The sequence below is a fragment of the Nannobrachium achirus genome, assembly GCF_963921795.1.
Source record: "Nannobrachium achirus genome assembly, chromosome: 4".
NCBI lineage: Eukaryota > Metazoa > Chordata > Actinopteri > Myctophiformes > Myctophidae > Nannobrachium > Nannobrachium achirus.
This window is the reverse complement of record NC_137813.1, coordinates 20410190-20431699: the sequence shown is the minus strand read 5'-3', so window position 1 is coordinate 20431699 and position 21510 is coordinate 20410190. Positions and strand designations below refer to the sequence as shown.

At 41.5% G+C, this 21510-nt stretch overlaps 2 protein-coding genes across 2 annotated transcripts; both read right to left on the bottom strand.

Annotated features, from left to right (window-relative positions):
* Nucleotides 1-409: 409 nt before the first annotated feature.
* On the bottom strand, nt 410-10606 carry hmox2b (heme oxygenase 2b). Its single transcript, XM_080724265.1, has 7 exons — nt 10568-10606; nt 7295-7413; nt 7059-7176; nt 5956-6149; nt 5123-5420; nt 4164-4287; nt 410-3743 (listed from the first exon to the last, which is right to left on the bottom strand). The coding sequence occupies exons 2-7, from the start codon at nt 7375-7377 to the stop codon at nt 3616-3618; spliced, it is 945 nt and encodes a 314-aa protein (XP_080580391.1). The 5' UTR covers nt 7378-7413; nt 10568-10606; the 3' UTR covers nt 410-3615.
* A 1607-nt stretch (nt 10607-12213) lies between these two features.
* LOC308284138 (tubulin alpha chain-like) lies at nt 12214-16508 on the bottom strand. Its single transcript, XM_080724686.1, has 4 exons — nt 16373-16508; nt 14776-14998; nt 13563-13711; nt 12214-13462 (listed from the first exon to the last, which is right to left on the bottom strand). Exons 1-4 carry the CDS (start codon nt 16373-16375, stop codon nt 12485-12487), a joined length of 1353 nt encoding a protein of 450 aa, XP_080580812.1. The 5' UTR covers nt 16376-16508; the 3' UTR covers nt 12214-12484.
* Between the last annotated feature and the right edge of the window lie 5002 nt (nt 16509-21510).

Genomic DNA, 21510 nt, shown 5'->3' with positions numbered 1-21510 from the left:
GAAGGGAGCGTTTCACTTAATACAAATGACGTAAAGAGCAAAAATGTGTAAAAAAAATTGCCTACTATGTTTATAACGTTAGTCAAAATCTTGTCTACCAGATTGCTGCTCTTTGGCCCTTTCATTATGAATGGAAATAATTGTCTTCATACCCTGGATGCAAATATTTGTTTTCTTCTGGAAAAGCATCATCTGGGCCAAATTAACATGGATCGATAAAACTATGAAAAAATAATTGAAGACAGAATGTGAAACATTTATTCATACTGAGCATTGTCCCAAGAACTAAAGTCAATATTGTTAACTAAATGGGAAAACCAGGTTTTTAAACAGGGCACTGCAATGCATGTGTTTAAATATATAACAGTGAAAAGTCACAGACGAACAGGAAACATACTTTTATTCGGTAATAGCACAATGGATTCCTGCAATTGTCAGCTAATATCTTAATCACAGGATATTGGTTAATGCAAAAAAAGAAAATAAGTTAAATGGACATTTACGGGCCAAACACCAATGCTCTAAACAAGGCTTCAAATATTTGTGTATGACCAGCGATTACATCCATTCCTCCTGAGTTTCAAGTCACTACTTCAACGCGTCCAAAATACTGGAATAAAATCATAATATATCATACTGACAATGTAAACGGGGGGAACATTCATCTTTAGACATTTTGTGTTATTGGTTTTTAAAGGTCATTATTGCCATCTTAATGGCTCTAAACTATGACCTTACATATCCAGCACAGTTATAATACCTTACAAAAATATTGACCCTTCCAATTTGGGAAACGTCAAAATATCACCTTCTTGTAATCTAGATGGTAGGTGGACAAAACAACCAGAATGAACCACCTAGTTATTGGAGTGTTCTCTGCTTGTGTGCAATGAGAACATGTGCATCAGGCCACAATTTCTTAAAAGTTTGGGTAGAATAAAATGGTCATCTCAAATCCCATAAAACATTCGCAGAGAAGCAAATAAAGATGCTGCGGTTGGATTAAACAGCTCTTTCATCTGACTCATCAGGATGCGTTTGCCAGATAACATCAACTCCAGCGAAGCATCTAATGTTATGAGATTGCTTCTCTGCAGCAGGGATTGGAAAGCTTGCTATAATTCAAGTAAGGGAGCTCAAATGGAGCAAAGCAGCCACATAAAAGTAAAATTTGTTTGTCTGGTAAAAACATAAAATGGTTAAATTTAGAGTCTTTCAGGTGGTGATGTTCAAATGCACAAGTCAAAGCTCCCTGTGAAAAAATTCAAATACTGAAAGACCTTGAGAGCAAGACACTTTTTCTATTACCAATTACTTTGACATTTACCATGCCGTATCCTTGGAAATATTCAATTTGAGCTGTCAGGGTTGAAATAAGGCATTACATTGAAAAAGAAAAAAGAAAATAAATCAAAGGAAAGAAAACCCTCGATACGTACCATTTCTCTATTGCAAATGAGATATCATAGTTAACATGAATACATTTGCCCCGCAGAGTGACAATGGGCCATCTCTGGCTTTCAAATCTGGGTCCCAAAGAACAAGCCATGATTCATATCATCAGCTGTCTTTCAGTCTAATCAGCATTGCTAATAAAGGAAAGTTCAACATCTGGTTATGGAAACATGGAAAGGACCACAGAGCAGACGTATAAAAACCATAAAAACATAGAGAACATAGGAACCTGCTTCTACTGTGTGTTCCATATCTGTGGTCCTTCAGGTTAATGTCCTTTGGTAATCGGTCTCAGTCAACATCTCCAAACATGAAATTAAACAAAAGGTAATGGCAGTTTGATGAAGAAAATCAATCAATGGGAATGTCATTCCGATGACATTGAGCAAATAGTTGCAGAGTAGTGCATTTATAAACAGTATATATGTGATGTTGTGGAAAAATGCTATCATGTGCCATGATCATATGAGTAACGCATTAATGGTCACACATGACATCTCAATGACACAGTGTACAGTATATTGCTATATCCATCAGACAAGGATTCAAAAACTGGAAGCAGGGCTGGTTATAGCCAGTAACCTGTAATCAGTGTAACCTGATGTGAACTGTTCTCTTCGCTTTCAATAAAACACTAAACTGAAGCCTTTGTGTCGATTGAACTTTGCGTTCATTGGAAGAAAATCACCACTATGCAGACAAGCCTGTCAGCTTGGAGCCTTTCTTTTTTTTTGTGTCACATTTTAGTAACAGACTCCGTTGAACGATGAAGTATAAATTAAGTGTACATTTGCATTGTTGAAGGACGGATGCCGCAGTATAATGAGTTCAACAATTAGTTATGTCTAAAGTTGTACAATGAAACCCAACATGAAGCAGCTTGGACAGATTTGTGTTGTCAAAAAACTAGTATGTCATTTCAAGAAACACTGGTTATATTTGAGCACGCACATGTCATCATAAATTGCATTATTAGTCGTTCTAAGCACAAATGTGCATTTACTAGGAAATGATAAGAGGTTTATTCATCACTTGGATGTAGGGCTCAAACACCATATCTAACACTACCAAATGAAGATGTCTACTGGATGTATTGATAAAAGATTACACAGGATGGAATATGAACCAATTCAAATACAGTACTTATTCTGTAAAGCTGTGCTTGTGCAAATGCTTTGAACTACATTCTAGGTGTAGAGGAGAAAAATAACCGATCGTGAGAACCATTCATGAGTTTGCCATTTGAGGTCAGGTCTGTGTTAATTAGTTGGCTAATTAACCCTCAGCTCCTCTTCCTCCAGGTCTAATCTACTTGGAACTTCAAAAAAAAAAAGAAAAAAAAAAGTGTCATATAAATCATAACTGTTTGAACACAGCCATCTTCCCTGCATAAATAAAACTGTGCTATCTCACAAATGAAGAATATGCATACTTTGCATAGTATCGTTTCTTTTTTGGAAGCTTGTTTCACCAACTTTGACAGATGGATCCACCATCTTTAACGCATGCACCATTTGTGCAGTCAATTATAGAAGTTTATCTGGGCAGGGGTCTTATAGAAGTTTATCTGTGCAGTCATGCTTGTCAAAGCATGGCGGTCAAGTCAAGCCTTGGATGCTTGGATCTAGCACTCATCAAAAATAAGCAGGCAAAAAAATCATCACGTCACCAACCAAAATTTCAAGTTAGGTTTCACGGATTACTCAGCATCCCTCCAAACTACAAACACACCATGTGTGTTTTCATAGTGCCTCATCTACAAAATCATGTCTCCGGTTCAATCCTGGTTGGAGACCTGTGTTGCATGTCCGTTCCCCCTCTCTCCCGTCAGTTTCTTGTCTACATAGGATACTATGTAAATAAAGCAAACCCCCCTCCTCCTCCTCCTCAACCCTCAGAACAAAGTATAAACCTGGGACAATACAGCTACAAAAATAAGGGCTTGAGAGGTGACTTAACCATGCCGGAAAGCCAACGCAAGGGAGGTGGAGAACTTAAAAAGGTTAACAGGAGAAAGAGGGGGTTAGAGGGTGTGGGGATGAATGGCTCACATCAACGGTCCGAGAGCTCTGTGGCCCCACTTTCCTTCTCTGTGTTTTCCCTCCACGTACCCCCCCAGCCTCCCCCATCCAGCCAGCAGCACAGCAACTGAAGGCCGGATCACATGAAGTACCATGCAGCCAGTCCAGCCAGAGCAGCGACCCAAGCAGCGAACAGGACCTGTCCCGTAGGATGTCTGAGTGCGGCCATGGCTAGCTGACCGGCGTACGCCGTTCCACTGCCAGCCGCTGTGGGAAGAGATGGAGAACAGGAAGATTTTCTATATCAGAATTCTTTTTATAGCCATAAGTGTTTTCATATCTCTTCTGTCGGGCAGTAAGCACTAAGCAGCTAACTCCAAAATGTCAATTTTTCAGGAAATCCAGATCAAGGAAAAACATCCAGATCAAGTGGAGTTAGGAGGTTTTGGCCGAAGCGCTTTTTACTACTTTCCATTTAACCAACACACAGATGTAAAGGGTGTTCAATAGCACTGATTTATGGAAAGAAAAAAGGAAAATGGAGTTAGCTGTTTCTGCCGGACAGTGACGATATACAAGAAATCTGTCTCGGTGACAAATAGTTGCCAATGTGTGGCAGCATTTCCATAAAATTGTCATTCCTAATTAATAGAGTATAATGTCATACAATTATAGTGGAAGGCATACCCATTTTGGCCTGGTAGTAGGGACATTTGTTCATGTCTCCATCCATGGCTCCATGGACGGGCATGCCGGCATCTAAAACCTCCTCCTGGATGGTCTTTCCAATCTCTTCTAATTCGTCAAAAACCTGCCGATGCAAACACATGGGAGACATTATGGTACTACAGGCAAGAATATTTCAACAGACCTGACTGACATGAAGCCATGATGAGTACATAAAGAGAACCACATGTATAAAATAGAAGCGAGTTAACACATCTGGTGCCAACCCCGAGTTTCCCGAGTTTGGGCCGTTTTTGAAAAAAAAAAGAAAAATCAAAAAAATTGTTTTTCTAAAAAAAAAATTGGACCTCCAGAAATGTATTAGGCATGATCGCGATCACGAAATTGCATGTTTAACCCCCATACCAACCCATTCTTTCAAACATGGCAGCCATGTTTGTTTACATCTGAAGAAAACATAATGGCTGATAAATCATGAATGCCTGAACGGATTTCCAAGCGGATTTTTTTGTTTGAAAGCTGTGAACAGTGTGCACACACGTGGTGCATCATCTAGGCATGGGCGTGCACTTTTTACACAATTGCGCAATTACATGGAAGTCTATGGTAACCATGGCAACGTGGGACATTGAAGAGAAAAAATCATAGCAACATAAGTGTTAATAAGATAAATGCCAAATGTTGTCCCAAATGTGACAGCTATGGCCTATAAAATCAGAAACAAGTCATTGTCACTGTGAAATTAATGTCGTGAGATCAGAAAGAATATCTCTGTAGAAGAAGGCCAACAATTTAACATTGCTGGCAGAAAACGTACTCAAGAGACACAACGCAACAAATTAAAGATCTGAACCCAGGGAAGCGCTACAGATCTCACAACAGTGCATCCAACCTTCTTCCTTCCTTCCTCCTCCACTACCTCTTCCTCTTACTAGGGTTAAGGTCCGTCCCCTTCTCACCTCCATGTTGAACTGGAAGGCCTTGACCGCCTCGGCCACCAGCCTCTGCTTGGTCTCCGCGTCCAGCTCCAGCTCGTTCATCCGGCTGCGGTACAGCTGCTTGAAGGCCTTGGCGCTGTGGATGGCGTCAAACTGGTAGAATTCCAAGCCCTCTCCGGTGGCGGGGAGCTTCAAGGCCCGCTGCGCCACCTTCTTTAGCACCTGGCCCCCGGACAGGTCGCCCATGTAGCGGGTGTAAGCGTGGGCAACCAGCAGCACCGGGTCGTCCTCGCCCACCTGGTGGATGCGCTCCACGTACCTAGGGATGGGACGATATGAAAATGTCATGTCACGTTATTGATGACCAAAGAAATCAATAATCAAAATATCCCCAACATCCATTATCCTGGGGTGGAACATTTGCAAAAAAATAGCAGAAAACTATAATAGCAGGCTATTTTTTGGCAAAGAGATTTGGTAGAGAGTGAAAAAGAGACTGTGTCAAGTACGTATATTATAATAAGTTTTAGAGGGTTTAACCACTTAGTACACCGCTTGGTAAAACAGACCTGATTTGCACTATTTCAACTCTCTTCACCAAAAACAGCAGATCTACGAGCTCACAATGCGCCACGTTGATCTGCTGTTTTTGGTGAACCTTCCCCCCAGAATAGGGATGTTCAAGTGGTTAAATGGTACTGGATATGCAGCTCGGCAAATAAAAGGTGAATTGATCCCAGTGCATGACGGAGGACGATTTCACGATGAATTAAAACTCCACGATAAGATTAGCTGGAGTGTTTTTTTATCACGTTAAGCGATAATATGGCTTATCGTCCCATCCCTTCACGTACCGCTGGGTGGCGGGGGAGCAGCTGATCTGGCTCTGCCAGTCTGGACCGTAGAAGTATTCCAGGTCACGGCCCAAGGCCTCGTGGCGATGCAGCTCTGTAGGGAAATAGAGAGGGGCGAAATGGACGTGGTCTTTGTTCTTTTCAATCTCCTCCTCCATGGCAGTGTATGTGTAGTAGAGCGCCACCGCACCAAGCTGCAGAGAGCCAGAGGAAACAGTGAATAGCAAATACACCATTGTGAACCACATAGATTTGGTGAACCTACATTTTAGACCTGAGGCTGATTCTACAAATGCCTTCGAAATAGTAGTTCTCACACTCCAAAAGAATTGTGTCGATCAAAGCAAAAACCTTTTGTCACATGCAATACTTGCTAAGAAAGGCACTTCTTTGGTTTAGTACCAGTACCATTATTGACAAAACCCTGGGGATACATTATGAAGGAAATGGGTAAAAAAGAAAAAGGACTTGTCCAGTGATACAAATAAGCGATTTAGTGCAAAATCCCACCGGTCGCGGTCGGGGCTGCCGAGGACTCAAGATGAAAAAGAAATGAACAAAATAACTAGGGATGGTCCGATCAGGTTTTTGGGAACCGATCACCGAGCACCGATCACAAAAGTTTGATCACCCGATACCGATCAATCACCGATCCGATCAAGTTATTATTTATATATTATTTATATTTTCTAAATGTTAATGTTTTAACTTTAATTAATTAATTCACTCATGAATTCATTTATATATTTGCCTTATAGTTATTTACCAGCATTACTATGTATTTATTATCATAGCAGTAACTAATTATTCCTTCAGCACTGTGGAAATCAATACCCCAAAATGGCCTCAAGTGGGCATACTGAACGGCTGGTTGATCGGATGCACCGATCGGATCGGATCGGATCGATGAATTTACCTTTTGATCTAAACCACCGATTATCGCCGATCACGCTTTGATCGGCCCGATCCGATCCATTGCCGATTGATCGGTAACATCTCTAAAAATAAGGCAATAAAACCTTTTGAGAGCCATACTATAGAAGTGTATAAGGTCTCAGTCAGAAAATGTCACCAACACATTCTCTGTTCCTCTGCAGACTGACCTTGAACAGCTCTTTGCGGATTCGTCCCCTGAGGAAGTCTTTGACAAACTGGGTGTTCTCAGCCTTCTCATGAACCTCTTTGGTCCCTGCTGCCAGCAGCTCAGACAGGTCATCAGGACTGGCCAAAGAAAAAAAAACAGGGTTTAATGTAACAACAATATGCAAGTATTGTATCTAAACGGTATGTTGCCAGTGGTTTTTCAGGGACCACCACACATGATTAGTGGAGGACATACCTGAGTGCGGCTTCATTTTCTTCATACACTGGCCCTGCTCCATTGGAGACTGTCACAGACTTCTCCATCCTCTCTGTCGACATCGTCTTCCGATCACACAAGGCTTCTCTCACTGAATTCTGTAAAAAAACATCACACCTACACGCTTAACACTGACTCACTCAATGTGTAGGTGGATTGGTGGACTCAAGTACAAGCGAAGGCAAAAGCACAGCTTCAGACTATTAACAGACTATTAACTATTCATCCGTGGCAAACATACAAATGCTCAAATCAGCATACGTACAATAAGATTATAGCAGGTGTTCTTCCATTTCTTCACAACAACAGTGCAGCCAAGTGCAGGAATCAGGTCATTGAAATAAAGTGTAGTGTTACACTAAGCTTACATTTTTATTGTACCAACATTATTTAAAAACAATTTCTTATAACTTGATTTTGCCACTGCAAGTGCAAATGATTCCTTTGACCTATTCTACTAAAAGTGGCTGTGGGAAAGGTGAACAATGCAAACCAGTTTTGCTGCTTGGTAGTTTCCTGTTTATGCTGAAGTATGTGGACAGTACAGGGAAGCAGGTGGGAAAATGTCATCTTCTATGTGGTGTGTTTTTTGTTATTGTCACATTCATATTGCACAGTGACATGATTCAGTCATACAAAAAGAGAAAGATTATCAGGGTCAGCAACACTAACCCTGAGGGCTAATGGTTGTTGTATTACCATTACTATAGCAACAGAAAAGCAGGACACATTATTATACTAAACGTTATAGCCAGAAGCCATTTCAATCCCCACGTCACAGAAAAGGTTGTGGGAAATCTCAACACGCGCAACCCTGACAGAGACAGTATATTATCATCGCAGTCAACATGCCCATCATAGTCAATTAAAGGCTGATAACTTAAGTCTTTAAACTTCCTGTTGTTTGACTCAACCATTGAATACATACGAATACCAAGCAGTATAACCCTTAAAAAACATATAATAATAACAATAACTAGTAAGACACCTCAGGGAGACATGCGACCTCGGTGAGGTCGCCCAATTCTTTGCCATCTGGCCAGTGATGTATATCGGACTGTTGTTTGACTCAACCACTGAATACATACAAATACCAAGCAGTATAACCCTTATAAAACATAATAATAACAATAACTAGTAAGACACCTCAGGGAGACATGCGACCTCGGCTAGGTCGCCCAATTCTTTGCCATCTGGCCAGTGATGTATATCGGACCAGTTACCCATATATGGGTAATGGAGACCCCTGGTACCCATATATGGAGATTCATGTACTGTATATGAAAATATGCTGAGAGCACAAACATGCTTAGTTACTCAGTTATTCGTTATGTGAAATATATGGATTATGTTAGTGTGGTATGTGGCCGAGGTGGCCTCCATATATGGGCATTCCCATATGAAGTCCTGTTAGATATGGGCTTAATAATGATGACAACAGGGAACTCCATATATGGGCATAAAAGGTATTCTGTTAGTGTGCCATCACAGTGAAGCCAGAGCGAGATGTCAGAGAGGCAAACCCATTATGTTAACTCATTGAATGCCCTTTTCAAGATGGCCGCCAAGTACCAGGATGCCACGTTCCTAAATTTCTAGTGCACGGATCAATTTTTAGTGCACGGATCGTGCACGCCCATGCACCATATATGCACCTTATGTGTAGTACTTTTTAACAGCTTTCAAACAAAAAAATCCGCTTGGAAATCCGTTCAGGCATTCATGAGATAGAAGCCTTCAAAGTCAGACAAAACAAACACTGCCACCTTCCTAAATTTCTAGTGCACGGATCAATTTTTAGTGCACGGATCGTGCACGCCCATGCCTAGATCATGCACCATATGTGTAGTACTTTTTAACAGCTTTCAAACAAAAAAATCCGCTTGGAAATCCGTTCAGGCATTCATGAGATACAAGCCTTCAAAGTCAGACAAAACAGCCATTTTTGACATTTTGAAAGATGTGTTTGTTATGGGGCTAAACATGCAATTTCGCAATTGCGATCATGCCTAATACATTTGAGGCATTTTTAGAAATTTTTTGAAAAAAAGAATTTTTGAAAAAAAAGTTTTTTTTTTCTTTCTTTTTTTTTTCAAAATGGCTTCCAACTCGGGAAACTCGGGCTGTGGCAGCCTGGGAGTACTGTAATAACTCGTGAAACTCGTGCCTTGGCAGTCAATGATTAAGAGTGGTTCTACTGACATCACAGCAAACCCGATAGACCTGTGATGTCACAGTGATGTGTCATGGGAACCACAGTGTCAGACATGACCTACAGAGATACGCGGATGTGCCGCTTTTCATAGTTAACTGCAACCTAAGGTCGCAATCATCATTATGTATTTGTTTATTTTAAAAAGATCCTACTGTGGACAGACACACTTGCCCAAACAGAGACTGTTATTTATTCTGCAGGAGAGTTTGATTTGGGGTTGAAGGGAGGGGGATCAAATACGTGCTGCCTTCAGTGCCTTGTGCCAGTGTGTGCTGACATGACTGTGCCAGGAAAATCAGAACGTGACCCTCAGCCACAAGTTTGAAAGTAACAGCTGGTACAGCCTGGCAGGGACTGGCATGGTCTTTACAAAGGACTGGCGTGGTTTACATAGGACTGGCACGGTTTACATAGCAAACAATGTAAACAATGAGCATCTCTGGAACTACATGGAATGGAACCCGCTCAACTGAACAAAGGCATTTCATACAACAACACACAGAGTCCATCTGGCGTTTGCTGGTAGGGCAGCAGTGTTCCACCGAATGAACACTACGTCATTTTTGGTTCTCAAACTCATATATAAATGGTATATTTCATTAAAAAAAAAAAAAAAAAAGACATGGCTTATTTATTGGTTTAATACATTAACTGTTATCCGAGCAAGATCGAATGCAGAGCAGTCTAGACTAGAGTAAACATCCCATACTGACACCAGGCAGAAAAGAATCGCAATATGATTTATTGGCCAGACATGCTTTTACACATGTACGGGATGTGTCTCCTGTTCACACAGTGACTCACATTACATTGTGACATAAATTATATCTAGATGTATTTTGTACCCTCGGCTCACAGTAGCCTACAATATATCCGTTAGCTCTAGCTAGCTATACTATATAGCACACAGTTGATATCAAATCCTAATCTGTGATTCAAAAGCTACCGTGGTATTACAATGTTGACAATTTGATTTATTTCGCCACTCAGTTATTATGAGCATTATTGATTTAGCAGCTTATTTAAACAAAGCTTACCTGACTGTTGTGTGCGGCGCTCTCAGTTTAATATCCCCCAAACAGGAAGTGCTGAGTGGCCAAAACAAGTAGTCACGTGACCACGACAAGTTCCAAAGTCAGTAAAAATAAATATATATTATTTATTACAATACAATTACACTAATCTTACCAGGCTACACTACCAGGATCCAGATAAATTATGCAACACTGTAGGCTATGTAGTATGTAACTGACAGTTGATCATGCAGAATTATGTATTGTTATTTTTCTTTAATCCAATTATTTGATTATATTAAATATACCCCCATTGATTCCGAATGGAGACACAAATGCATTTGTACCGGAATAAATGGGAGTAATACTAATCGATAGAAACATGGGTGAGTAATCGAGGAAAAAAAATCATTTTGGGGGTGAACTAGTCCTTTAACTATGATATCTGGACGGAACAGTTGGGAAATGTCGCCTCCCTGTGGCTGTGACACACTGCCAAAATTAACATGCCTGCCCAGATAGTTGTCATACATGCTGCTGTCTGCATGAGTGTATGTACATTTTACTCAAGCATGGTTGTAGCTTCATGTGTTTACTCTACCTGCTGTATTATTGTCATTTCTATCTGCTGTATTATTGTAATTTTTACTCATTTCTACAGCCTTTCTGTTCACGCAAGTACATTTTTATGCAAGGTTGCATGCAGGGCATGTGCCCCAAGCTGGGACTGAGGTTGGGACAGTCCAAATGATTGAATCTTGGACACCCACAGCAAGGGACTCACCTTTGGAGAAATGCACTTGTTTACAGTAGAACACATCTTAAAACGTATCAAATACAAAGTACAACAAGAAATATGTTTTGAATTTGATACAAAATCTTCTGAGCCTATGTAGGTGCCTCAAGCTGCCTACTGTGGCTGCCTGGTTCAGCCCAGGCTGTTGAGCTAGGGTTTCAAATCGAGGAGCATTTGGTTCAAATGTTCCAATTTCTGTATGACTGTTTGCATGGAGGTTCAATTTGCACCATTTCATAAGGCTTTATATTTGAGCAAATAGGGCTCCATCACAAATAATACATTGTATAAAACCTAAGCATTTATTCCACAATGCCAGCCTATTTGAGGTAAATTAAAACTTCAGTAGTATTCATGCTAAAATACATTAGTCCATCACCATCTGAGTCAAGAATTTTTATTTTCAAATAGATACATTGCAAATCCATTTCTTTTCAGAGTCGGGACCAGGGAATTAAGACCATAATGACTCGAAGCCATATGAAGTATAGACCTTTTTAAGTAACTTGTATTGGACAACTGTCAGTATTTTATAGTAGACATTCAGTTGCTGTGGCATTCAACCCCTGACCAACTCGGGCTCCCATGACTTAACAGATGACAGTCCATACAGATGGTTCATATAGATTAGGGCACACAGCCTCTCACACACACACACACGCGCACCGCTGTGGCTATACAAAGTTTCTCCCCCGACTACAGGACCGAAAATAAATTGCTCACATATGGTAAGCAACAACGTTTGGGCTTTCAGAAGCCAGGTAAATGCACTTCATTAAGCTTTAAAAACACTTCCTGATTGTACTAGTTCCAGATTAGGTATGGAAAAACAAGGGATTTGTGTACATATGGAAAAACAAGGGATTCGTGTACATGTAAAGAGTTAAGCTTTAATAACACTTGCTGGGATACAATGACATTTCAACTGCACATAATCAGTCCATACATTCATCTCACCGTGTGTTATCATTGAACAGACAGAATCTGAAAATTCAAACGATGCCAAACAGTTCATTTGAAGTTAAATACAACTTGGCCTTAAAACACAAAACCTTCCTAAACAACTGTCAGATTAAGCACAAACTTACAAGTGATCAACATCATGGGAAAGAAAAATTAACAGTAGGTTATTGGAAAGTGGCCTTCTAGTACTCTTCTCCTTCCTCCTCCTCGTCTCCAACACTGTCAGTGCCCACCTCTTCATAATCCTTCTCCAGGGCAGCCATGTCTTCTCTGGCCTCAGAGAACTCTCCCTCCTCCATGCCCTCACCAACATACCAGTGCACAAAGGCCCTCTTTGCATACATCAGGTCAAACTTGTGGTCAAGACGAGCCCAGGCCTCAGCTATGGCGGTGGTGTTGCTCAGCATGCATACAGCCCTCTGGACCTTGGCCAGGTCGCCACCAGGAACCACCGTGGGAGGCTGGTAGTTGATGCCCACCTTGAAGCCTGTGGGGCACCAGTCCACAAACTGGATGCTGCGTCTGGTCTTGATTGTTGCGATGGCAGAGTTGACGTCTTTGGGCACCACATCTCCACGGTACAGCAGACAACAAGCCATGTACTTACCATGACGAGGATCACACTTCACCAACTGACTGGCCGGCTCAAAGCAGGCGTTGGTGATGTCTGCAACAGACAGCTGCTCATGATAGGCCTTTTCGGCAGAAATGACTGGTGCGTAGGTGGCCAGGGGGAAGTGGATACGAGGGTACGGCACCAAGTTGGTCTGGAACTCCGTCAGGTCAACATTCAGGGCTCCGTCAAAGCGGAGAGAGGCAGTGATCGAAGACACAATCTGTCCGATTAGCCTGTTGAGGTTGGTGTAGCTTGGCCTCTCGATGTCCAGGTTCTTGCGGCAGATGTCGTAGATGGCCTCATTGTCCACCATGAAGGCACAGTCAGAGTGCTCCAGGGTGGTGTGGGTGGTTAGGATGGAGTTGTAGGGCTCCACAACAGCAGTGGAGATCTGGGGAGCTGGGTAGACGGCAAACTCAAGTTTAGACTTCTTCCCATAATCGACAGAGAGCCTCTCCATCAACAGGGAAGTGAAGCCAGACCCAGTGCCACCACCAAAGCTATGGAAGATGAGAAACCCCTGGAGGCCAGTGCACCCATCAGCCTGAAATGAGAAAACAAAGATTCCTCTTTAGTCTGTCAAAACTGAAGCCAACTACACAAGCAAAGCAGTTAACCAAGAACAACCAAGTCAGGGCTCTCACCAGCTTACGAGTCCTGTCCAGGACTAGGTCAATTATCTCCTTGCCAATGGTGTAGTGTCCACGGGCATAGTTGTTGGCAGCATCCTCCTTTCCAGTGATCATCTGCTCAGGGTGGAACAGCTGGCGGTATGTTCCTGTACGCACCTCATCTGTAAATGGAAGGTTTGGTTAGGGTTAGTTGACAATCACTTTGTTTTTCTGAAGAAAGGCCTTGTTTTTCCCCTTATGCAGGGTCTTCAACAGGGGGTCTGGGCCCGGACCTCATTACTACATGAACCACTTGAACCCTAGCATCCCTAGTCTGAGGAGAAGTGAAGCCATTAATAGCCAATCTACAAACTCACTCAACTTCAAGGCGTTTTTCGGCAATTTTGGGCGAAGAGGTTTGGTGTAAGGGGGAAAAAAAACAAACAAAAAGACAAAGTACAGAGTGAAAGGTCAAGTTTGTCAACTATTGGCGGTTTAAGTAACCTAAAAAAGGAATACACGTAACATGAATCCAATATCAATCTATGAAAAAATTGCAACAACAATTTTATACAATATATAGTGGAGTCAGGCCAGACCTGAAAAGCTGGACTGAACATAATGAAAACTTCCTTTGAGAACACACATTGGAAGCACAAATGTGTGGGGCACACAAATGACAGGTGCACTTGCGATTGGCACAGGGTAATTAGCCAGTAGCTATGCCCCTCCCCTAAAAGCTTTTGTCCAATGCTAGCTTAGCAACCGGCAGCTTGCCAAGAAGCAGGAAGTTATTCTAAGCTAGCATTGGACAAAAGCTTTTTGGGAGGGACATAGCTACTGGCTAATTAATCACACCACCTGCCAATTGTGTGCCCCATACATTTGTGCTTCCAAATGAAGTTTGGGTATGCTCAGGTCTGCACTCATTCCGGGGCCCCTCGCCCAGAGAGAACGTCGTCATGTGAAGCTTGTGGAAAAGTTTAGATATTTTACTAAACACACATTTTCTGCTAGAAGGATATGAAACTGAAGACAATATCTGACTCCAAGTCTTAGAAATTAATTATTGGGCGAGTACACAAGTAGCATGGATGCTTAAAGTGCCGCAAAAATCATTCTAGGGATATCAAGACCCCAGCTAAAATGAATATTACAACGTTGCATTTGGTAGCTGCCTGCAAGTGATAAGGTACATTTATCATGGTGCTGCTATGACACCTCCATATTTATTAGGGCTACTGACCAATGACAGTGGGTTCCAGGTCGACAAAAACGGCCCTGGGGACGTGCTTTCCCCCTCCGGTCTCGCTGAAGAAGGTGTTGAAGGCGTCGTCTGCTACGCCGACGGTCTTATCACTGGGCATCCGTCCGTCAGGCTGTATGCCATGCTCCAGACAGTACAGCTCCCAGCAGGCATTGCCCATCTGGACTCCGGCTTGGCCCACATGCATAGAAATACACTCGCGCTGTATAGGAAAAAGTGAGAAAGAAATTATTATTCTCAACTGATTGTAAGACAGAAGCACTATATTTAAAAAGAAATACTATAAATTATAGCTACAAGTGCCATCAAGCCTAAAATAATCAAAAGTTATTCATCAAAAGTCATCAATGGCTAGGTCAGACAGCAAACACTTCCCAACCCTGGCTGATGCATTTGCTGCATCACTTTTCCTTACAGTAGCAGCAGATGAGATGCACCTTTGGGCCAGTAGCCATCAATATACTGGAATTGATTGATTACATCATCTGACAATGGTGGAGTTTAAATAGTGTAATGCAAGAGGAGTTGAGACCATTTCTGTCTACAGACAAACATCCCTACCAAAACAATGCTTATAGGGCATGAAAGCCTATGTTAAGATTTAATTGTAAAAACACAGCTGTAGCTAAATCATGGGTATGTTAAAGGTGTGCACTGCGAATGACAATGTGACATTCAGGTTTGGAAGTTTTTTTAGGCCAGCCATATTGACAATGACATAAGTGGTAATGCTACATCCCACACGGTTTTTTAAGTCAATATGGCTGCTGTGAAAAGGTCTGTGACTAGCATCTATCCTTTTACACATTGGCGCACCCAAATCTGGCACACTGCAGCTTTGTTGCCCAGTCATTTTAGCTTTTTTTAAAACGTGTTCAGGCCAGGATAACAAGGCTAGTACACACTATAGTTCAGGTCTCCACTACACTGCAGAGCAGAGGTTCCCAAACCTATTAGCTCGTGACCCAAAAGTGTCATTTTAGACATTCGTCCGAAAACCAAACTAGTGAAAATAGCAGATCTACAAGCTCACAATGCGGCGTGAAGCGAGGTTGTGAGCTTGTAGATCTGCTATTGTAGTTTGTTTTTGTAGGATAAGACATTTTTATTTTTTTAAAGGCTTGACTGAGCTTGGACTAAACTAAAGGCTTGGACAGAGGCCCACCAAAAATCCAGCCGCATCTGTGACCTCACCCATCGCTAATGATGCTAACTCTGCAATGGGTGGGGTGGTGGGGTTAACTGGTTAACTCAGGCAGGCTAACCTAAATACCAAATATGTCCATAATTATTTTATTGGCTCAGTTAGCTCTGGTCCATAGCGTTAGTGGAGTTGGACCAGAGCTAGGCTCAGTCTGCAATCTCTGCATTAACTGCCGTGTTTTTACCCTTGTGCTTAAAAAAAGGGAAGATGGAGACATACGGTATACTACAACATCTGCCTGAGGTAACAAAAAAAGTCAAGTCAGTCGCAGTGAATTTGTGAACAAATAAAGCGTTTTCGGTTTCTGCTTAAATAAAACCCAAAACAACACATTCCGAACGCCGAAAAAGAGAGATTTTTAGAATTGCTCACCATTTTGTCTGTTGGATGCTGAATCCCACCACGTTGATTCACCAGCTGTCTGTGTAACTTCCTACCCCAGAGTCTACACGTGATTTTATACTTGGTTGCGGCCGAAAATAGACGATCTACAAGTTGGCAATGCCCTATATAGTGAAGCGTTGTGTTCTTGTAGATCGGCTATTGTTTCGCAGCATCGGGAACGCAGCCAGCGAATCGGGCTTTCACAGTTTCATCTCGCACGTCTGCAGACTCTGCACTGATTGGTTCTGGTTGCTGTTCGGTCTGCGTGACTAGAGCGGATACGGAAATGGCGTGAGTCTAGAGCGGATACGGAAACAGATTGTGTGTGTGTGTGTGTGTGTGTGTGTGTGTGTGTGTGTGTGTGTGTGTGTGTGTGTGTGTGTGTGTGTGTGTGTGTGTGTGTTTTGATTTATTTGATTTATGAATCATGATTATAGTCTGTGAATTATAATAGCCTAACATTTATGACAAAGGTTATTTGAGATGTATTAATTCCCTTTGAAAAGACAACATCTATTGGCTCATGAAAGGCAAAAATGGTAGAAACCTTTTTTGAACTGGGATTAAGGCTGTTGGTGTGTAGAAGTTCTTTTTTGTTGTCTCAATAATGTTATCTTGTTTAGTTTGTTTTGTTTTGTAAAGCAACTTTGGGTATCTTGAAAAGTGCTGTAGGAATAAGAATATCTACTCCTCCCAGATGGATGGTTGGGGGCCGGTTCTCGCTCCACATGTCGCTCTGGTCCTTCTAATGCTATGGACCAGAGCCTACACATGTAGCTCCACCACCAGCTCCTTGGTTTTTCTGATGTTGAGCTGCAGGTGATTGGTTTTACACGACCCCCATGAATCTCCCCATCAGGGCTCTGTGTTGCCTGGTTACAGACCCTGTATCGCTAGCCACACACCTTTAAAATGTTGTTGAATAAAGGAGTGAAACGAAATCAATTCAGGCTGAGTGTCAGGCTATAGGCTCTGTGTACTCCTTGTCGTATTCTGTGATGCAGCTGACTCAGACCAATTTTCATGGGTCACGCACAACTCAAGTAAAAAATAAAAATGTATTTTCCTACAGTTAAAAATATATATATATTTCAAAAGATTTAAATAATTTAATAAATAATAAATGTATACATTTTAAAACAAACGAACAAACACATCTAAGAAATTCCATAAATTGATATTTTTGTAGAAGTAGACTAGTGAAAATATACAATCTACAAGTTTGTAGATCGTCTATTTTGGCTCCCGGGCAAAACATATAATTTCTCTTTTGGGTATTGACCTAAAAAGTTTGGGACTTCTGCGAGTTGAAGCAGAAGTCAGAGGTGCAGAGGGTGAGCAGAAAAGGTGACTGAACTTTTCCTTTGGGAGTAGCTTTGTTGCTCACAAGCACATATCTGACAGGCTGCCTTCTGCTATCTGATCTGACCTACTGCTATGGTCGCGAGGTAGTCTGTAATCCAGGTCACCAAGCTGTGGTGACCTGGTGGACACCTGCCTCTCCTGAGAGCTGAAAAGTCTGGTATTTTACCTTTCCACAGCAGATATAGCTGTTAATGTTGAATTGTTACAAAAGGTATGGCAAAAACAGCTCAGTTATTAGACAACTTTCTTTACTTTTTATATGGCACTTTGTCCCAAGTACAAATACAAAAATATATTTGTAATTGGTTTTATCTACTTAAAACCCTAGTATAGGCCTATACCTTGTTGTACGTTGCATAGTAAAAAGATACAAAAAATAGCTGATCTAGACTCAGAATGCAGAGCTTGTAGATCTGCTATTTTTGCCGAATGTTCACCTATTATGACAGTCCCAGAATATGGACACCAGGGTTCATGGGTTAAACATCATATCCTTGATTTTTTTTACCAGCTTGCAAAGCTGATATACATACAGATCATCAGCCAACCTAGCCGCCACAGTATGCCAAAATCTCCTGATTTTTGAAGTGTGAATGTATGTATTTATTATTGACGTCACCACCTCAGCAAGGTCCGCTAGATGCAAGCTGGTGTAAAAGGGCCGTGTCATTTCTTGTTCTTTAGTTTTCAAATTTTCTTGCTAATAACCCTAGGCATAGCCCCCAAGATTTGCACAAAATCATTAGCCTTGCCAATAGCCAAATTATTATTATTATCAGCTTTAAGGTTATAATACTAGCTGTGCCTGCATGTGCCAAATTGTGAGAAGTTATTGCGACCGTCAGGGAGCAGTTTACTATGAAAACCTCCACCGGCCGTCCGTCCGTCCGTCCGTCCGTCCGTCCGTCACACGTCACACGTCACACCTTTGTTTGTGTACGGTGTGATGTCATATATCTTCAGTATGACATCACACCACATGTGTACACAAACCTTTGTGTACGTTGCTGTGGCAACAGTCTGTTGTTGCTGGTCTGTTAGTGTACGTTAGCAACCACCTTAGCAACCATGGTTTTACCCTAGCAACCAACTGTTTACCCTAGCAACCAACTGTTTACCATAGCAACCATGTTTTTTTACCCTAGCAACCAACTGGGCATAAAAGGGATTCTGTTAGGGATCTCCATATATGGGCATAAAAGGGATTCTGTTAGGGATCTCCATATATGGGCATAAAAGGGATTCTGTTAGGGATCTCCATATATGGGCATAAAAGGGATTCTGTTAGGGATCTCCATATATGGGCATAAAAGGGATTCTGTTAGCTGTTAGTGATCTCCATATATGGGCATAAAAGGGATGCTGTTAGGGATCTCCATATATGGGCATAAAAGGGATTCTGTTAGGGATCTCCATATATGGGCATGAAAGGTATTATGTTAGGGATCTCCATATATGGGCATAAAAGGGATTGTATCCCAGATGATGCCCTGTTAGGAGATCCACACTAACAGAATCCATATATGGTCCTACCGACAGCTGCTATAAGCCAACCCTGGCGATAAGGTCTGAGTCGAAGAAATGCTTCTTTCCTGGCAAGAATTGCCCCTTTATACTGTAGGGCTCGTTTGTGTATTGTATGACATCACGCCACATCATCGGCTGAGGACTGTGTGATGTCATCATATCTCCATATATGGAGACATAAGTTGCTCATGCCCAAATATGGGCTGGTGAGGTCAGACTTAGTGTGATGCGTAGGTTATCTCCATATATGGAGATTCAACTTCAATGAGTAACCATGGCAAACTGTCAACTGCCCGTATGTCTTGATAATTGGTAAAACAAACTTTTGGCCTATTTGTGGAGATAAGCGACCAACGGTCGCTTATCTCCCGATTAGGGAGTCTTACTGGTTAAGTTCAAGTCGTTTATAATGTCATCGCTGTGATACTGTTTATTGGTGGTGTAAAATCCAGACATCTTTGTGGTGACATAAAACTCCTGTCACCACTGTAATATCACTTGCTTGCCTCATGATGAATCCATTTCACATTCATCTTTATCTTTCATTTGCTAAATTTAAGATTATAATTGGTGGTTAGCCATCCTTGTAAATTTCCATAAATGCAGTTCATTCTTTTATTAGTGAAAACTCAGAGAGGAGATGGTATTCCAGCCTAAACCACTACAGCACCTGGAATCTTGTCTTTCTATTCTCTGTTTATAAATTGATTAGATAAATGGTGCATTTATATAGCGCTTTTATCCAAAGCACTTTACATAGATTGTGCATTACATTCACCCATTCACGCACACATTCATACACCGGTGGCGGAGGAAACCATGCAAGGCACCAACCTACTCACCGGGAGCAACTAGGGGTTCAGAGTCTTGCTCAAGGACTCTTCAACATTAAAGGAGTAGTTCACCCCCAAAATGACTTTTCTTTCTATTGATTAGTCACGCCATGGAGACTAGAGTTCAATAATATTTTTAGTTTTTTGTCGCATTCCTAAGACAAAAATGTGATAACAATACATTTACCCCCATTCGTTCCGGATGGGGACCCGTTTCGAAACGGGTCCCCATCCGGAATCAATGGGGGTAAATTTACTCGAATCAAATATTTGTCTTAGGAATGTGACAAAAAACAAAACATATTATTGAACTCTACTCTCCATGGCATGAGTAATCAATAGAAAAAAGGTCATTTTGGGGGTGAACTACTCCTTTAACTCAGGGGGAGCTCAGATTCGAACTGGGAACCCTACGGTTTCTCTACCCCTGAGCTATGCCGCCCCAGATAGACAGACAGACACACAGAACTTTATTGATGGAAATTTCAGTTGTGATAGGGGTCACCAATATGTCCGTACACAGACAAATGTGTCCTTGGCAAAGACTTGTCCTTGTCCATTTTACAAAACATTATAATGTTCTTATTTTTTTATCATAAGACCCAGTGTCTGAATGTCAGACTCTAGGTTCTCTTCAGAATATTTTTTACACTGATTTACTACGACACTGCGGCACTTACTATATTAGTTCACCAATGGTTCTCAAACATTTTATTTGCTAGGACCCCCATTACTCGATTGTACAAATGGACCCTTGCGGGTCCATTTGATTCCATTTTACACATTTGGTTCCATTTGTACACTCTCAGAGTTACAGAACTGTTAGGTCATTGAAGGCTATCTCTTTATGTGTTTCTGGTAATATTATTGTCCGCTCATTTTGTATGTCTGTGGGGGGAAAGAACATGATTTTTGACAAAACATGTCCACCACAAAGCCATGACCCCTGCAATAAGGATGAGACAAAGATGATATGAGACAAAGTACAGAATAAGAAGTAACACTATTACAAACAAATATGATGACAATATAATACAAAATATATATAAAGATGACTTAACATCTGACCTGACCCACCGCATGCCTAGCTGGGCTGATTAGGGGTGCGGGTGCATAATGTAGGCCATTCATCAGAACAAGTATGTGCATAGTCAGTCATATAACATTGTGGTTGATAAATAGCCATTTGGACAGTTAGGAAAACACCTAGGCTCCACATGTCCGGTATTCAACCAGTTACAGATGATAATTTATTTAGTTTTGCAGCTGTTTGTGCAGTTATACAAAGACAGCTGTGTATGAATCATACATGAGATGGTTGTGTCCCCGTGTAGGTCTGTGTGTCTCTGTACACCAACGATCAGTGAGTATTTGTTAAGTGCTTGCATGTTAACTTGTTTG

Bases quoted from the DNA above. Each gene is read 5' to 3' on its own strand.
- hmox2b (XM_080724265.1), bottom strand. From the start codon at position 7,377: ATGTCGACAGAGAGGATGGAGAAGTCTGTGACAGTCTCCAATGGAGCA. The intron at 7,177-7,294 runs GTATGTCCTCCA...TTCTTTGGCCAG, and splicing joins GAAAATGAAGCCGCACTCAG to TCCTGATGACCTGTCTGAGC. The intron at 5,421-5,955 runs GTACGTGAAGGG...TCCCATCCCTAG, and splicing joins TGCTCCCCCGCCACCCAGCG to GTACGTGGAGCGCATCCACC.
- LOC308284138 (XM_080724686.1), bottom strand. The intron at 13,712-14,775 runs GTCAGTAGCCCT...TTCCATTTACAG, and splicing joins CCTGGAACCCACTGTCATTG to ATGAGGTGCGTACAGGAACA. The intron at 13,463-13,562 runs GTGAGAGCCCTG...TTCTCATTTCAG, and splicing joins TGGACAGGACTCGTAAGCTG to GCTGATGGGTGCACTGGCCT.